This window comes from Myxocyprinus asiaticus, chromosome 9, assembly GCF_019703515.2.
Source record: "Myxocyprinus asiaticus isolate MX2 ecotype Aquarium Trade chromosome 9, UBuf_Myxa_2, whole genome shotgun sequence".
Taxonomy (NCBI): Eukaryota; Metazoa; Chordata; class Actinopteri; order Cypriniformes; family Catostomidae; genus Myxocyprinus; species Myxocyprinus asiaticus.
In genome coordinates this window covers 33,669,242-33,687,202 of record NC_059352.1, presented here as the reverse complement: position 1 = coordinate 33,687,202, position 17,961 = coordinate 33,669,242, and the positions used below count along the sequence as shown (strand labels likewise).

The 17,961-nt window shown below is 42.9% G+C and overlaps 1 protein-coding gene across 3 annotated transcripts in view; it reads right to left on the bottom strand.

Moving 5' to 3' along the window:
• Positions 1 to 17,961, bottom strand: part of LOC127445747 (E3 ubiquitin/ISG15 ligase TRIM25-like) — a 55,210-nt gene that overhangs the window by 19,719 nt on the left and 17,530 nt on the right. For 2 of the 3 annotated variants that reach the window (XM_051706014.1, XM_051706016.1), the window contains exons 2-7: positions 16,427 to 16,522; positions 10,842 to 11,075; positions 10,337 to 10,505; positions 10,171 to 10,197; positions 9,993 to 10,073; positions 9,747 to 9,836 (exon numbers count right to left, since the gene is read on the bottom strand). In XM_051706014.1, coding sequence (XP_051561974.1) covers positions 9,747 to 9,836; positions 9,993 to 10,073; positions 10,171 to 10,197; positions 10,337 to 10,505; positions 10,842 to 11,075; positions 16,427 to 16,522 — 697 coding nt within the window. The remainder of the gene's footprint in view (positions 1 to 9,746; positions 9,837 to 9,992; positions 10,074 to 10,170; positions 10,198 to 10,336; positions 10,506 to 10,841; positions 11,076 to 16,426; positions 16,523 to 17,961) is intronic. The other variant, XM_051706015.1, reaches the window with a different exon arrangement.

Here is a 17,961-nt window from a genome sequence, read left to right as displayed (position 1 = left end):
TATGCATCAACCCGAGTGGAGTGGCCACCGCTGAGGATGCCATATGCCCGAGGAGCCTCTGAAAGAGTTTCAGTGGAACCGCTGTTTTCTGTTTGAACGCCTTCAAACAGGTCAGCAGTGACTGTGCGCGCTCGTTTGTGAGGCGCGCTGTCAACGAGACTGAGTCCAACTCCAAACTGAGAAAAGATATGCTCTGAACCGGGAGGAGCTTGCTCTTTTCCCGGTTGACCCGAAGCCCTAGTCAGCTGAGGTGCAAGAGCACCAGGTCCCTGTGTGCACACAACATATCCCAAGAGTGAGCTAGGATTAGCCAATCATCGAGATTGCGAATGCCCACCTCCCTTAACGGGGCAAGAGCTGCCTCTGCGACCTTCGTGAAGACGCAAGGGGACAAGGACAGGCCGAAAGGGAGGACCTTTTACCGATACGCCGGACCCTCGAATGCAAACCACAGAAAGGGTCTGTGTCGAGGTAGAATCGAGACGTGGAAGTACACGTCCTTCAGGTCTACCGCCGCGAACCAATCTTGATGCCGGATGCTCACCAGAATGCGTTTTTGCATCAGCATCTTGAACGGGAGTCTGTGTAAAGCCCGGTTCAGTACTTGCAGGTTCAAGATTGGCCACAACCCACCGCCTTTTTTGAGTACAATGAAGTAGGGGCTGTAAAACCCCTTCTTCATCTCGGCCGGAGGGACAGGTTCTATCGCATCCTTCCATAGGAGTGTAGTGATCTCCTCGCGCAAGGTAGCAGCGTTTTCGTCCTTCACCGAGTTGAAGTGGATGACGCTGAACCTGGGCGGATGCCTGGCGAACTGAATCGCGTAGCCAAGTCGGACGGTCCGGATCAGCCATCACGACGGATTGGAAAATGCAAGCCACGCATCCAAGCTCCGAGCGAGGGGGACCAAAGGGACAATCTCGTCGGACGTACCAGCAGGTGGGGCCTCGCGGTGGAGCGGAGCACGAGGTGCCACGCCATGTTGTGGCTGTGCTGAGTCCAGGGACATCAAAGCACTTACCTGGCTCCTTGTGACCACCCCCGGAACGGCCTGGGATGGGGGAGGAAGAGGCCTGTCCTCGCGACCCGTAGAGACTGTCACATCGGGGGGCGGATTTGTGCCACAGCTGGACGCGTAGGGGCGGGGTGACCGCCGTTGGAGCGCCGACCCTGCAAGGATAAAAATGTGGATGGTGGTCGTGATGCCGGCCGTGCACACCGGTTATGTGACCCAGGGAACGAGGAAACCGCTCTTTTGCTGAACTGTTGGGTACCGCAGCCACTTGGGCATGCAGCGAAATTAAATGAAAAAGCAACAAAAGATTCTCCTCCCGGCCCTCCACCGGGGGATGGAGTGGTCTACTTTCCAGTTCCAAGGTGGGTTTCGTCGTCCCTGGGTCGCCCATCTCAGAGGCGCTTTGAAGCCTTCCGTGGGTTCTTGGCGGCCGGCCGTGAGACGGGTGCGTCTGCTTCCTGCCAGGCCGAAGGGGCAGGCTGCAGCGGAGCCGGTGTAGCCACCTTAGGGGGACGCCCTTGGCGACGAGCAGGCGGGGTGCGGGATCTTGAGCCGCGCCGGGGCAGGATATGCCGGATAGCCTCCGTCTGCTGCTTCACCATTGAGAACTGCTGGGCACCCGGAGAGCGAGGTCGGTCGCAGAGTGCAGCTCCTGCATCAAATCTGGGGCGGAACTACCCTCGTGCAGTTCTTTTAGCGCATTGGCTTGGTGGACCTGCAGGAGAGCCATGGCATGCAGGGCGGAGGGTATTTTGAACATTATTATAGAACTCTTGATTCTTTAAATTTACCATCAATCAATGAAGAACAGAACAAAATGTTAATAGCAGAAATAACGCCAGAGGAATTAGATAGGGTATTATCAAGGTTAAAAGCGAATAAGTCCCCTGGAACGGATGGTTTTCCATCCTAGTGATATAAAATATTTAGTTCAATATTATCTCCCCTACTGCTTAGATCTTTTAACCACATACTTAAAGAGGGAGAACTTCCTCAGTCCTGGAGAGAGGCTATTATATCTGTAATACCTAAACATGGGAAGAACAGTACACCATGTAGTTCGTATAGACCTTTCTCAGTCCTAAATGCAAACTATAAAATGTATACCATACCAAAGAGATTGGAAATAATGTTGCCTGAATTAATAGAATTGGATCAGACAGGGTTTATCCGAAATAGACTGACTCAAGATAATGTAAGATGTACGCTTCATGTAATGAGCCATATAACTCAAAACAAAATTAGTGTGGTCCTTTTTAGTCTGGATGCAGAAAAGGCATTTGAATCGGTGGGATGGCTATACTTGTATCAAATGCTAGACAGATTTATAAAAATAATATATTCTGCCCCTACTACAAGATTAAAGATAAATGGCAGTTTATCCCAAACTATCACATTGGAGCGAGGAACTAGACAAGGTTGCCCTCTGTCCCCATACTTATTTGCATTTTTCATAGAGCCCCTAGCACAATCAATAAGAAAAATCTTTGAAGTACAGGGTATTAAAATTAATTACTTAGATGTGGAAGAGAAGATTACAGTGTTTCCCCTATATGCGTTTTGCAGCGGCACGGCGCCACTGCTGAATTATGAGCGCCACTGTTGGGGTTTCACATGGTTACTTTAATATTCTTGACGCAACATAATGCTTGTCAGCCACAGTCAGCTGTGCACTTTCTACACCGTGAACGGCACCCCACCACACACACACACTCAAATACAAGCACTTACAGTGATGTCACAGCATTAGTGATGGGCGATACCACTTATTTTCTTTATTTTATTTTTTACATGTGTGAGCCTAAATAGAAAATTATTAGACTTCAGTTTTGTTTACCCTTACAAAAATTAACCATGGTTTCACTACAGTAACTATATTTTAACCATGGTATTTAGTTAAACCATAGTTACCACACAATTACCACACATAGTTATTAAGAATATGACATATCTAAAGGTGACATAAGAAATGTGTTGAATTTACTCCAGAAGCTGTTTCTCTGATTTTCTATCATTACTTCTACAAGGCATGATCCCTCTTGTTTGAACGAGACATGTGATGTAGCAAGCGCTTGTCTGCTTGTGTCTTTCAGCATGCATGTTAAAATGAGTGGAGGAAGAAACAGTTCCCATCCTGCACAAGTATTTGCTAATATGGCCTTATCCATTTTATTTAACTTTCAAGCTTATGATTATTGTTCATGGTAACCAAATGATAAATGTATATAAATTAATAAATTTTTTTTTTTTAGAATCGATATTTTTGTGTGAGGATCAACATTTCTGATACAACACCAGTATCGGAAGTATCGATATTTTAAAATCGATCTGCCCATCCCTACACCGCATAACAACACGTGTCAAACTCGCTTCATTTCAAGTGGTCTGCAAGCTAATTTCTGTAGCGTAGGATGGCAGGGGATCGCAACGTTTCACTGAACAATCAGATACCGCTTTCCTCATGACAATTAATGAGCCTTCCCCTGTCATCTGTATGTTTTGGTGTGCATTTTACTCACTTCAAAAGCGGAATGAAACAGCACTACACCGGTCAATTATCAACATGGTTTAATCATATCAGCATGAAGGCAGAGCAGCACGAAGGCAGAGCAGGTGCGGTAACATGAAGGTAAAATTGTGCCTAAATGATTTGCATGCACAGAGTAAGATTTGTGAAAGCATAAATCAAATTGCATGTGTAAAAATAAATTGCATACACACAGAATGTTTTGTAAAGGTGTAAATCAAGTTGCAAGCGTAAGAAAAAAATATTAGCAATATTTAATGCTTTGCATAAGTGTAATTCATGTGCTGTGAATCTGTAATTGCTTATTAACACAAAGTAAATTTGTTCCTTTTTTTCGCGCTTACACTTTTGGCAATGTTTTTGCGCCTAAACATGACCAAAAACACTGCAAGCCTGCAATCAGTGATATGCAAGCAAAGAAATGGTGTCATAAACAGCAAAATGGATTGTAGAATCAGTCTGTATGTGTAAAATAAACTACTGCAAATGTGTAAATGGCTTGTGTTTGTTGCATAAATATTTTACAGAAATAATCCGATATACACAGTTACATCTTCCCTTTCTTGCGCTCACACGTTTGGCACGAATTTCTCACTGAAAAGAGTTTTGTGTTGGGCCTCATGTGCTCAGATAAGAGACAAAAGGCAGGTCTTACACACCATCATAAAGCCTGACTGAGGCCTATGGGAACACTCAAAGCTTGATAACACGAAAACAGTGGCAAAATCAAACAAACGGAGTCCAAACAGACTACAGATCCATCAAAGCCTTGCTCACTTTACACCTAGGTGTGAGATTCTGAAGGATCAAACTCTCAACTTCTATTGGATGAAATGCACAACAGAACGCGTCCCTCAACCATGATGTCATCGAGAGTATAAAACTCCTGAGATTCCTCCTAAGCTTGCTTCCAGTGACAGTATGCGCCGCGTCTAGTTGCTGCTCCCCATTGTCCAAGGAAGTAACATACGTACCTGAATTTTCTCATTAGTCCAATTAATCTTAAAGTTCATAAAAAATCGTATTTTAAACACAGGACCTTAACACTTACTTAGTTTACAAATTTTAAACTATGACTTGCACTGCACACAAATAACTAATACTGCCATTATATTCATGCTGTTTAGCCAGGTCTTTAAATGCGCTTGTGAACCAGTGAGATGCGTGGTGGGGATCGTGAAACCCGTTTGAATGCGGTACAGAATTGTCTGTTGTAAAACTCTTATGTCTCGGTGATTAAACTAGATTAAAACAAACAAGAGAAAACAAATTAGAAGGCTTTTCAATTCTCAAATCACAACACTTTAAATTTACCATGAATTTACAGTAGTAACACTAACTATTCTGTATTAATATGGTGGTTGTGACAGAAAATTTCTAAATGTATTTAGACTGCTGTTATGTCATTACAAAAATGCCACAGTTCTTTATATAGAAACCATAGTTACTAACCATGGTAGTGAGGAGCCATGCATGGTTTTACCTATGGTTACCATGAACTATTATCAATATCATTGTTAAAATTATGGAAGAACTATGGTGCATTTTCATAATTATGGACCAAGCTATCAGATTTCCATCTGTGTAAAACCTGTACTCTTGTAATGCTCTCTGATTGTAGGAAAATGTAAGTTGTTTTGTTTGCCTTCAGAAATTCCAAGAGATGACTGTAGTTTAATCAGTATATAGGAGCCCAGGGCTCCAGACAAAAAAAAATGACTTAGGAGCCATTGGCTCCTAAACTGAAACATTAAGGAGCCAAATGGCTGTTTTTTAGTCACCAAATCACAGAATTTCTTGATTTAGATTGGTGTTCCGAAACAAGATAGAAAGCCGAAGAAAAGGAAGACAGCTGATAACCCATTAATCGGAGGTTTATTAAACTGTATATATAGTTGAGAAGATAAGTTTGCATCCCCTTTAGTCTCGTAAATGTTCACACCCCTTTCATAATTTATTCAAATATAAGAGATAAAAGATTTTTTTATTTAGTACTGTTCTTCAGAATCTACATTACAGATATTTACAGACAGTATGCATATTGTAGTGTGTTGTCTTCTTGAGCATCAATAAATGTTTGCACCTTGTGTAATAGTTGTGTACAAGTCCCTCAATTGTCCCAAGTGTCAAAAGCTTGATCTCATATATATATATATATATATATATATATATATATTAGTTTTACAATATTGCCTTAGTCTTTCTTTACTGTTACCAGATGGCCCAGACACAGAGACTACAAAAGTGCAAATTGAAAGAAATCCCAGATGCAGTTTATTGTGCTACTCCAATCCCAATCAATAATTCCAGAAGGAAAAAAAAAAACAGGTATACACTACATTACTTTAAATGATAAAGAACCTCAAAATACAAATGGGACTCTTTTTTGAAATGTCTGCACTCCCAGTTGTGAGATCACTGATGGCTGATTCGCTGAGAAAGTGAATCTGATTCAAACTGCTATCCTGAGCTCCTGAGTTCAAACTCTGTTCTTTTTGGGTGATTCATGAAAAAGACCCAATTCAAAAGAGTCATTTGTTCATGACTCTTTTGCGCTGATTTTGTTGCTGCCTGCGGTTCAGCGAGTTCTTCAGAAACAGAATGGGTGAAAAGCCGAAATGCAAGACATACCGGTGGTGCACATTCTAAAAATTTATTCAATAACTCACAAGATGATATCTGATGAAACCGCATATGAATGCACACAACCCGACTGTCGCCAATGGCGACTAGATTTTATATTACTGTCGCAATCAATAATTTTTGGTCGCATTTGCGACCATTATTTATTTATTGTTTTTTCCCCAATTTGGAATGCCCAATTCCCAATGCACTCTAAGTCCTCGTGGTGGCATAGTGACTCACCTCAATCCGGGTGGCGGAGGACGAATCTCAGTTGCCTCCGCGTCTGAGACGTCAATCCGCGCATCTTATCACGTGGCTTGTTGAGCGCGTTACCGTGGAGACATAGTGCGTGTGGAGGTTTCACGCTATTCTCCGCGGCATCCACGCACAACTCACCACGCGCCCCACTGAGAGCGAGAACCACATTATAGTGACCACGAGGAGGTTACCCCATGTGACTCGACCCTCCCTAGCAACCAGGCCAATTTGGTTGCCTATGAGACCTGGCTGGAGTCACTCAGCACGCCCTGGATTCGAACTCGTGACTCCAGGGGTGGTAGTCAGCGTCTTTACTCGCTGAGCTACCCAGGCCCCCCACGACCATTTTAGTAGCAGTCTGGAGCCCTGGAGCCTGATGAAAGGAATCTGTAAAGAAGACCCAACTTAGTCACACTGTCAGAATGTTTCAATTTAGCCATATTAAAATTAGTTGCTAATTTTTTCCACAGATGATACTGCTGTTAATATCATAATTTTCATCTGCATCGCAACCTCAAAATCAATGCTGTACTGTCAAATGTGCATTTCAATGCACATAACATGTAATATTATTTGCATGGGTGCTACAAAAGCAGGTTCTGGTACCATATTTTCTAAAGGCACTTTGAGGGCACAAATAAACCCTGAGGTGGCCCAGGCTGAAATTGAGTTTGACACCCCTGTTTTAATCTATTCTTTTACCAACACCCTTTAATACGAGTCCAGTGTTGTGGGCTTGCAGACACGCGCACAACAGCACCGCTGCTGAAACAAATCCTAGAGGAAACACTGGATCAGCCTTCACGCTGATGACATTCTGTTATTTTTGAGTAACCCTGAAAATAGTATACCAAAGTTAATGTCCACCTTGGAGGCTTTTGGGGCTCTTTCAGGTTACTCATTGAACATACAGTTGTGCTCAAAATTTTGTATACCCTGGCAGAAATTGTGAAATTTTGGCATTGATTTTGAAAATATGACAAAAAATATATCATTAGTCTTTTATTTAAGGATAGTGATCATATGAAGCCATTTATTATCACATAGTTGTTTGGCTTCTTTTTAAATCATAATGATAACAGAAATCACCCAAATGGACCTGATCAAAAGTTTACATACCCTTGAATGTTTGGCCTTGTTACAGACACACAAGGTGACACACACAGGTTTAAATGGCAATTAAAGGTTAATTTCCCACACCTGTGGCTTTTTAAATTGCAATTAGTGTCTGTGTATAAATAGTCAATGAGTTTGTTAGCGCTCACGTGGATGCACTGAGCAGGCTAGATACTGAGCCATGGGGAGCAGAAAAGAACTTGTCAAAAGACCTGCATAACAAGGTAATGGAACTTTATAAAGATGGAAAAGGATATAAAAAGATATCCAAAGCCTTGAAAATGCCAGTCAGTACTGTTCAATCACTTATTAAGAAGTGGAAAATTAGGGGATATCTTGATACCAAGCCAAAGTCAGATAGACCAAGAAAGATTTCAGCCACAACTGCCAGAAGAATTGTTTGGGATACAAAGAAAAACCCACAGGTAACCTCAGGAGAAATACAGGCTGCTCTGGAAAAAGACGGCGTGGTTGTATCAAGGAACACAATATGACGATACTTGAACAAAAATGAGCTGCATGGTCGAGTTGCCAGAAAGAAGCCTTTACTGTGCCAATGCCACAAAAAAGCCCGGTTACAATATGCCCGACAACACCTTGACATGCCTCACAGCTTCTGGCACACTGTAATTTGGAGTGACAAGACCAAAATAGAGCTTTATGGTCACAACCATAAGTGCTATGTTTGGAGAGGGGTCAACAAGGCCTATAGTGAAAAGAATACCATCCCCACTGTGAAGCATGGTGGTGGCTCACTGATGTTTTGGGGGTAAAGGCACGGGGAATCTTGTGAAAATTGATGGCAAGATGAATGCAGCATGTTATCAGAAAATACTGGCAGACAATTTGTATTCTTCTACACGAAAGCTGCGCATGGGACGCTCTTGGACATTCCAGCACGACAATGACCCTAAGCACAAAGCCAAGTTGACCCTCCAGTGGTTACAGCAGAAAAAGGTGAAGGTTCTGGAGTGGCCATCACAGTCTCCTGACCTTAATATCATCGAGCCACTCTGGGGAGATCTCAAACATGTGGTTCATGCAAGACGACCAAATACTATGCATGACCTGGAGGCATTTTGCCAAGACGAATGGGCAGCTATACCACCTGCAAGAATTTGGGGCCTCATAGACAACTATTACAAAAGACTGCACACTGTCATTGATGCTAAAGGGGGCAATACACAGTATTAAGAACTAAGGGTATGCAGACTTTTGAACAGGGGTCATTTCATTTTTTTCTTTGTTGCCATGTCTTGTTTTATGATTGTGCCATTCTTTTATAACCTACAGTCCCATAAGAAATAAAAGAAATGTGTTTTGCCTGCTCACTCATGTTTTCTTTAAAAATGGTACATATATTACCAATTCTCCAAGGGTATGCAAACTTTTGAGCACAAATGCACACAAAACTCAGATTATGTCACTAAACTTCTTACCATTGCAAATTCTCAAAACGAGATAGAATTTTAAGTGGGACACGCGGAGCATGAAGTATCTTGGAATTATCATACAGAGAGATATATATTTACGCTATGAAAGTAATTACAGGCACATTACCAAGGCAATAAAATCAGATTTGACTAGGTGGGCATTACTTCCATTAGACATGAGTAATCGGATAGACAGTTAAAATGAAAATAGTACCACGCTTGCTATTTTTATTTCAGTCTTTACCTGTTGAAATTCCACAGAAACAGTTTTGTGATTGGGATAGAATACTATCTAGATTTATTTGGAACAACAAAAAACCAAGAGTTAGATTTAAAACATTACAATTATCAAAAGAAAAAGGAGGAAGATCTGTGCCCTGCCTGCAAGATTATTTTTACGCAGCCCAGATGAGGCCCTTAGTTTGTTGGTGTGATTCGAGTTACACATCTAAACTCATCCCTAATGTTTCGCTAATGCAAATCCATGGAAGATATGTACCCTATTGGTCCTGGCTGTGTTCGTTTCTGTGTTTTTGTATATTTGTTTGTTTGTCTTTATATTTTATAATTTATAAATAAAAAATAAAGTAAAAAAAATATTTTTTTTAGCTTTTGGCTAATACTGTTACAATACCTTTATTGTGAACTGTCCTTTTACAAATAAACAACAACAAAAAAAATTAATAATAAATGATAAATTACAAACATATGAACATATTTCTTTTAATTAATATTGTTGTTGATGGTTTAAAAACAGTGCTTCATGACTTACGGGGCTGATTCTTCTTTTTTGCTCCTGAATCTCTGGCCTTTAGAGGGGCTCCAGGACTGGGAGACCTCAAATGTGTGGTTTGAATAGAGACTGAAAGATATTGAGAGAACATTTAATTGCATTGGATATGGATGGATGGATGGTAGTGCCCCAAGTGCGAGTACACAGTGGAATAAGCAAAAACTCCATACTACTACAAACATCAGCATAACTTATTGCTTTAAGTGCATTGGCGTTACAACTTACACATGGTTGGCAGGGTTGCAGTATTCTCACTGGTTCCTGGGGACTGGTTTCCAGGAATATTAGAGGAGTAGTTCACACCACCTGCATGCATTTATATTATGTAAGGAAAACTTCAATAACTCATACCTCATAATCCAATCATAATTTCCACAATAATCACTTCAAAAGACAATCTCACCTTGGACAAGAACTGCTTTCTCAAACTCTGTAAAAACATCTGTATGTCAGACCCAATGCATGCAAAGACTATGAGTGGTGTTGCTGTATACTATAACAACTGGCAATATTCAAAACAGCTAAAACATGCTGCACGACAATGTACACAAGCTCCCACACTAACACACCTGGTTTAAGTACAGAGATTCTGTTCTCTGATGGCTGACTCAGTAATTTGGTGATCCATTCCTTCAGTGCTACTGCAGAGGAGTGGTAAGCTATCACCTCTTTAGAGTCCACACATATTCGAGGGTTATACGGCTCAAAATTTACCACTGAGGGCAAATCTACAGAGGCCTGTGACAGAAACAGGAAAGTCAAGAGTACAAATATACATTGTACAAACTGCATCAATGACAAAACACAAAAAAAACAAAAAACATTTGGGTTACATGTAAAACTGATCCAAGTATGAGAGCTTGAATTAAATTGTCTTTTGCTCTTCCTAAGAGATCCTACTCCAACACTCTCTCAGACTTGATTTCATACACTAGGTTGGATCAAATTTCAATTATAAAAATAAAAGTAAAAAGTTTTTAAAAAAAATAACAGGAATGAACCAAAACTATCTGGATGGATGCAATAAAATCACATTCAATAGAATCTCTTCCCGTAAACTGTACTCTAAATCACCTTTAAGAATGCGAGTGACTGTGACTGGTCCAGCAGACTGTTGATCTCAGATTTGGTTCTATTCATCTTCTCAACGTTCTCATTAAATTTCTTCATCAGGGAGGCCAGTTTGCTCTGACCTTTGTCCCGTTCCTTATCAATGGCAAGCATGGCCTCTTTCTCATCTATGTCAAACATTTTTCTGATCTGTCTGTATTCTGCCTCAAGAATACGTTTGCGGGATGCAGCTGACTCCTGAGAAAGCAGAAATGAGAAAAAATTTAAGCACAGCCCAAACTGAGACATAAAATACAAACAAGAACTTACCCTACACTGCACCTTAAAGGGATAGTTCACCCAAAAATGAAAATTAATTTATATTATTTACTCACCCTCATGCCATCCCAGAAGAATGTCTCAGAAGATCTTTTTTTTTTTTTTTTATCCGCTTTTCTACCAATTGGAATGCCCAATTCCCACTACTTAGTAGGTCCACGTGGTGGCGCGGTTACTCACCTCAATCCGGGTGGCGGAGGACAAGTCTCCACTTCTGAGACCGTCAATCCGTGCATCTTATCATGTGGCTCGTTGTGCATGACACCACGGAGACTCTGCATGTGGAGGCTCATGCTACCCTTCACGATCCACGCACAGCTTACCACGCACCCCATTGAGAGCAAGAACCACTAATCGCAACCACAAGGAGGTTATCCCATATGACTCTACCCTCTCTAGCAACCGAGGCAATTTGTTTGCTTAGGAGACCTGACTGGAGTCACTCAGCACACCCTGGATTTGAACTCGCAACTCCAGGGATGGTAGTCAGCGGTCTCAGAAGATCTTTAAAAGAATATCTCAGCTCTGTATTTCCATACACTGCAAGTGAATGGTTGGACAGAACTTTGAAGGTACAAAAAGCATATAAAGGCAGGATAAAAGTAATCCATACAATTTTAGTGGTTAAATCCATATCTTCAGAAGCAATATGATAGGTGTGGGTGAGAAACAGATCAATATTTAAGTCCTTTTTTAATATAAATTCTCCTCCCTGCCCAGTAGGTGGCAATATGCAAAAAGAATGCAAATCGCCAAGAATAAAAGATGAATGTTGAAGTGAATGTGGAGATTTTTAGAAAAAAAAGGACTTAAATATTGATCTTTTTCTTACCCAAACCTCAAATCAAATCAAATCAAATCACTTTTATTGTCACACAACCATATACACAAGTGCAATAGTGGGTCAAAGTCTTGGATACAGTTCCGAGCAACATAGCAGTCATGACAGTGATGAGACATATACCAATTTACAATAAACAGATTTAAACATCACAATTTTCATATCTAATATACACATAATTTCACACAACACAATATACAAATAATAATATGCAATGTACAGTATACAATACACACAATATAGAATATTGTACAGTATACAATACACACAATATAGAATACACATACACACAATATAGAATACACATCATACAATAAAAATAGTATATATAGCATATATAAAATATACAGTAGGTTGTATTTGCTGTATTGACATTTGGGCTGTCGGTTGATAGTCAGTTGCCAGTGTGTTGTTAAGAGAGAATATAATTTATGACAGTCCAGTGTGAGATAAGATTAATAAAGTGCAGTGCTGATGTATATTGATCGTGAGAGATCAAGAGTTCAGAAGTCTGATTGCTTGGGGGAAGAAGCTGTCATTCTTCTGAAGATATCGATTTAACCACTTGAGTTGTATGAATTACTTTTATTCTGCCTTTATATGCTTTTTGGACCTTCAAAGTTCTGGCCACAATTCACTTGCATTGTATGGCCCTACAGAGCTGAAATTTTCTTCTAAAAATCTTTGTTCCCTATCTGTCACTCACTCGACGTTGTGTCGATGTAGTGACACTAGGGGTCACTCTTGGGAGCCCCAAACCTCTGCTTTTTGAAAAAAGGCCAATGGGAATTGGCAAGTGGAATTTGCATGCCACTCCCCCAGACATAGGGTATAAAAAGAGCTGGTATGCAACCACTCATTCAGATTTTCTCTTCGGAGCCAAGCAGTTGTGTTCAGCGAGCTGAATTACTCTGCCGATCCATTCACCTCGAAAAGCTGTTGGATTTACGGAGCATTACAGCAGCCTCTTCTCCTCTTGCACTGGTGAAGTGCAGAGAACGCCCCTGGGCACTTCAACAGCTAAAAGAGTATATTCTTCCTACTAAAAGTGTATATTTTCCCTTCTTAAAAGAGTGGCATTAATGGAGAGTGTCTTTTTAAAGTTGCCTCTCCGTTTGTGTGTATTTCCTGGTTGCGGTCGTTACCTCTCCGCTTCCGATCGCCACGATCGTGGTCTTACGTGCTTGGGCGCTGCCCACGCGGAGACAGCGTTCGTGGATGGGTCATGTTCTCACTGCAAGAGCCTGACCATGGCAACGTTGTGGTCATGGTTTATTCATTATTAGAGGGAAAGACCACCCCAGCAGCTCCCCGCCTCGGTCCTTCTACCTACGGGTTTGAGGCCGCAATGGTTAGCACTGGGGGCAATTTGGGGACCCCAATGGGAGCCACTCCGCCGGGTAACTCCCCACGGACCTCCCATTCCCCAGTATGCTCTTTTGCCCGGCTGGGATGAGACCGCTGGCTCGTCTCACGCTCACGAAATGGATGTGCTCTCGATTGCAGCAACGGAGAGCAGTCTGATGCCGAGGACTCGACTGGGCTCCCACCTTCGGGTGTGGTGGCCCAGTCGCAGTCTGACGCGCAGCTGGCAGCCATGCTTGCTTGGGCAGCTGTGTGTGTCCACCCCCCCCCCGAACCCTCGCAGCCTGACGATTGGTTCCTGGGCCTGGAGCGCCACTCACGGCCACGCCCTGCCCCGGTCCCTTTCTTCCCGGAGGTGCATGAGGAGCTCACCAGTCTCTGAGCTCCTCCGCTCTCACTACCCTCAATGGTGGGGCTGCCAGGGGGTACTCAGCGATTCCCCAGGTGGATAAGGTGGTTGTGCTGCACCTGTGCCCGTAAAACGGCACCACCTGGCGGGGCCGCCTGAGACACCCGTTCAGCGCCTGTAGGGTTATGTCGTCTCTGGCGACTAAGGCCTGCGGTGCCACTGGGCAGGCCGCCTCCGCCGTGCATGCCATGGCTCTCCTGCAAGTGCATCAAGCCAAGGCTCTAAGAGAACTGCACAAGGGTAGATTGATGCAGGAGCTGCGCTCAGCGACCAACCTCGCTCTCCGGGTGACGAAGGTCATGGCGTGGTCTCTCGGGCAGGCGATGTCCACCCTGGTGGTCCAGGAGCGGCACCTATGGCTCAACTTGGTCGAGATGAGAGAGGCTGACAAGGCACGGTTCCTTGACGCCCCCATTTCCCAGGTCAGCCTGTTCGGCGACACCGTCGAGGACTTCGGCCAGCAGTTCTCGGCGGTGAAGAAGCAGACGGAGGCTATACAGCACATCCTGCCCCGGCACGGCTCAAGACCCCGCACCCCGTCTGCTCGTCGCCAAGGGCGTCCTCCTGCAGCAACAGCACTGACTCCACCGCAGCCCGCCCCCACAGCCCGGCCCCGGCATGGAGCCCACAAGCAAATGCCACCCGTCTCATGGCCGGCCGCCAAGAACCCAAGGAAGGCTTCAAAGTGCCCTTGAGATGGGCGACCCAGGGATGAGGTGACCTGCTTCTATGGAGCTGGTGGACAGACCACTCCATCCCCTGGTGGAGGGCCGGGAGGAGAATCTTGTTTAATTTTTCGCCGCATGCCCAAGAGGCTGCGGTACCCAAAACTTCAACAAAAGAGTGGTTTCCTTGTTCTTTGGGTCACATGTCAGGTGCGCACGACCACCGTCCACTGTTGGCAGGTTTGGCGCTCCGGCGGCGGACCCCCCACCCCTGCGCACCCAGCTGTGGCACAAACATGCCCACACCGGGTTGATTCCAATCTTACCATCGACACAACGTCGAGTGAGTGACAGATAGGGAATGTCCTGGTTACTTTCGTAACCTCCGTTCCCTGATGGAGGGAACGAGACGTTGTGTCCCTCTTGCCACAACACTGAACTACCCACTGAAATGGCCAGGACCTTGTCTCGGCTTCTCAGCACAATTACCCGAATGAGTGGTTGCATACCAGCTCCTTTTATACCCGAATGTTCGGGGGAGTGGCATGCAAATTCCACTCGCCAATTCCCATTGGCCTTTTTTCAAAAAGGAGTGACCCCTAGTGTCACTACATCGACACAACGTCTCATTCCCTCCATCAGGGAACGGAGGTTATGAAAGTAACCAGGACGTTTGAGTTCAGCAGAAGAAAGAAAGTCATACACATATGGGATGATATGAGAGCGAGTAAACGATGAGAATTTTCATTTTTGGGTGAACTATCCCTTTAAAGTCGGCATGAAATGGAAGTTGTGACCGACTTCCGTATTGTGACATATTTCCAAGTGAAAAAGCTTATCGAACAAGAAAAAAATGTGGGGCAGGGATTTGAGTTTATCAATTGGTTGTTGATTGGATTGTGAAAATATGGGCATTGCATAGCAGAATGAAGGCAGATCTGAATGAGAGTTTGCAGTGGGCACACACACCCCTACCACTGTGCTGCTCGAGTCAGAGCCAGTTATCTGTGAAATTGAGCAGCGATCTCAACACATTTATGATCAAGTTGACAACATAAACGCACCAGCACATCGCAGTCTTTGCTTTGAAGGGGCTGTAGAAGTTGAAAAACGATTAAGTAAAAGATAACCATATTTTAATGTTTTGAATCACAATACACTAAGTATAAAGGGAAAAAAACACTTACTCATGCTGTGCATCCCAAGATAACTGCATTCAAAAATATAAATAAACTCCAGAGGCATCGGAAGTGTTGTATTCATTAGTGATCACCTCAGCAATTCAGACATGAAATGTCTCATTCAAAATGTAAATTCAAGCAAGCTGACCCATAACCAAGGAAGTTTGGGTTAAGGAACGATAGTTTTGAAGGAAAACAGATGAAAATACACCTTGCCATCTTCACCAACATACAATTGGCACTTCGTTCAACTCAAGGTTGTGGTATTTATGAGAAAGGGGCAGGGTTTAAGCAAACTAAATTATTGGAGAAGTCCTGCATACGTCAGAGAGAAGTCTGTCGTTTCACCGGAAAATTGAGATATTACATTTTGATTAAAGATTACGAGGTCAAAAAAACAACAACATAAAAACATATGCATGGATGAATCGTTCACAATACGATCAATAACATGCATTTATAAAATAGAATTTTCATTTCATACTGACTTTAAGGAGCACCTGGTGTCTGTGATGGTACAGTAGGTGAAGAGATCTGCAGTATACACATCTTGTCATTTAAAGAAGACAAGCACATTGCATTTATTCATTTGGCCGACACTTTTATCCAAAACAACATAAGACAGTTTCAAGGCATGCATTGTATCAGTAGACTATGTGCAAATCGAACAGATGACCTTAGCATTGCTAGCGTGATGTTCTTGCAGTCAAAATACAGGAACAACAAACAATCAAACACGTCACAAAGGCCTACTTTATGGACAGACTGATTCTGATAGATTCCCGAAAGGAAAAGGAAAATTTGCCAACCTGTAATTTGTTTTGTTGCTCCTTCATCTGCGTGATGACTTGCTGATTCTTGTCAGTTTTGACATCAAGAGTGTTGAGCTTGTCAATCAGGTCAGTCTAAAAGTGTTACAACAAACACAAGACCACATGTGAAATCCCTTCATTGCTGCAAGTTATAGATCACCCTGTCCTAAATCCACAAAACAAACAAAACAAGTAAAGACATGATTGTAATCAGGGTATGAAATTAGCACCCGCCCCATGCCAAATGTGAGTCCTTTTTGTGCAGTGGCTGGCTGTAAATTTTGCTCATTAGGCCACCATTGTAACAGGTGACCTGTAAGAGATCTCGGAGTGACATATGACAAGAAATGCTTTCAGACACACAGACTCGCACTTGAAGAAACACAAAAACTGCCAGTGCATGTGCCTGATTAGCTGTGTGTTCAAAGGTTCAGGTGCGCCCTGCAGCTCACAGCGAGCACTTCTCACAGAGCACGCGCCTGTGAAGACTCTTTTGTGCGTGTTTTCACTTTTTCTTCTCTGTCAGTTGTCTAGAAATGGAAGCGCTAGAGGTAGTTCTGTCAGGGAGACTTGCACGGTACACATCATCGTTTCATTCATATTTTCCTTTAACCAATCACGGTACACCTCTCGCTTTAAAGGTCTGCCAGCAGCCAACCACTCTGCTGCCTTCAGGTGCCAATGTGGCCACCGTCTCTTTCTCACCACCACCAGCAAGTCTTCATCTAGGTAGGTTCCTCGCCCCTGCCGCCTTCCCCGGCAGGATTTGATGGTTCACTAAAATTTTCAATGGACTGTCAGCAAGGGGCTTACACCAAAAGAGTTTATTATTTTATTGTTCATCAATAAACTGTCATTCCCTTTAAGCTATGTTGTTCTGAGTCTTTCTGATAGAAACAGTTTGCAAGAATAGTGTTGAATATGTGATCGCTGCAAAGGTTCTGAGATTTGTTCACTTTATTTCCACAGAGCAGTCACGATTCATTGTGAACACAACTCTGCAGTTTCACTGTATTTTGGCATAAGAATTCTAATAATTCTAGATATTTGTGGCTGTATACGTTACCGTACAAAGGGCATGCAGCGACATTAGGACTACAGGTGAAATGTCATGACATATGTCATCATAATTCAGTGCAGCCTCCAAAATTGTGCTTTAACAATCAATTTCTCTTCTGTGCTTGTCTACACTTAAGCATAAACTGTATATATATATATATATATATATATATATACATACACACACACACACATATATACATACCGATCAGCCATAACATTAAAACCACATGCCTAATATTGTGTAGGTCCCCCACATGCCTCCAAAACAGCACCAACACTCTATTCTGAGATGCTATTCTTCTCACCACAATTGTACAGAGCGGTTATCTGAGTTACCATAGACTTTGTTAGTTTGAACCAGTTTGACCATTCTCTGTTGACCACTCTCATCAACAAGGCATTTCCGTCCACAGAACTGCTGCTCACTGGATGTTTTTTGTTTTTAGCACCATTCAGAGTAAATTCTTGTG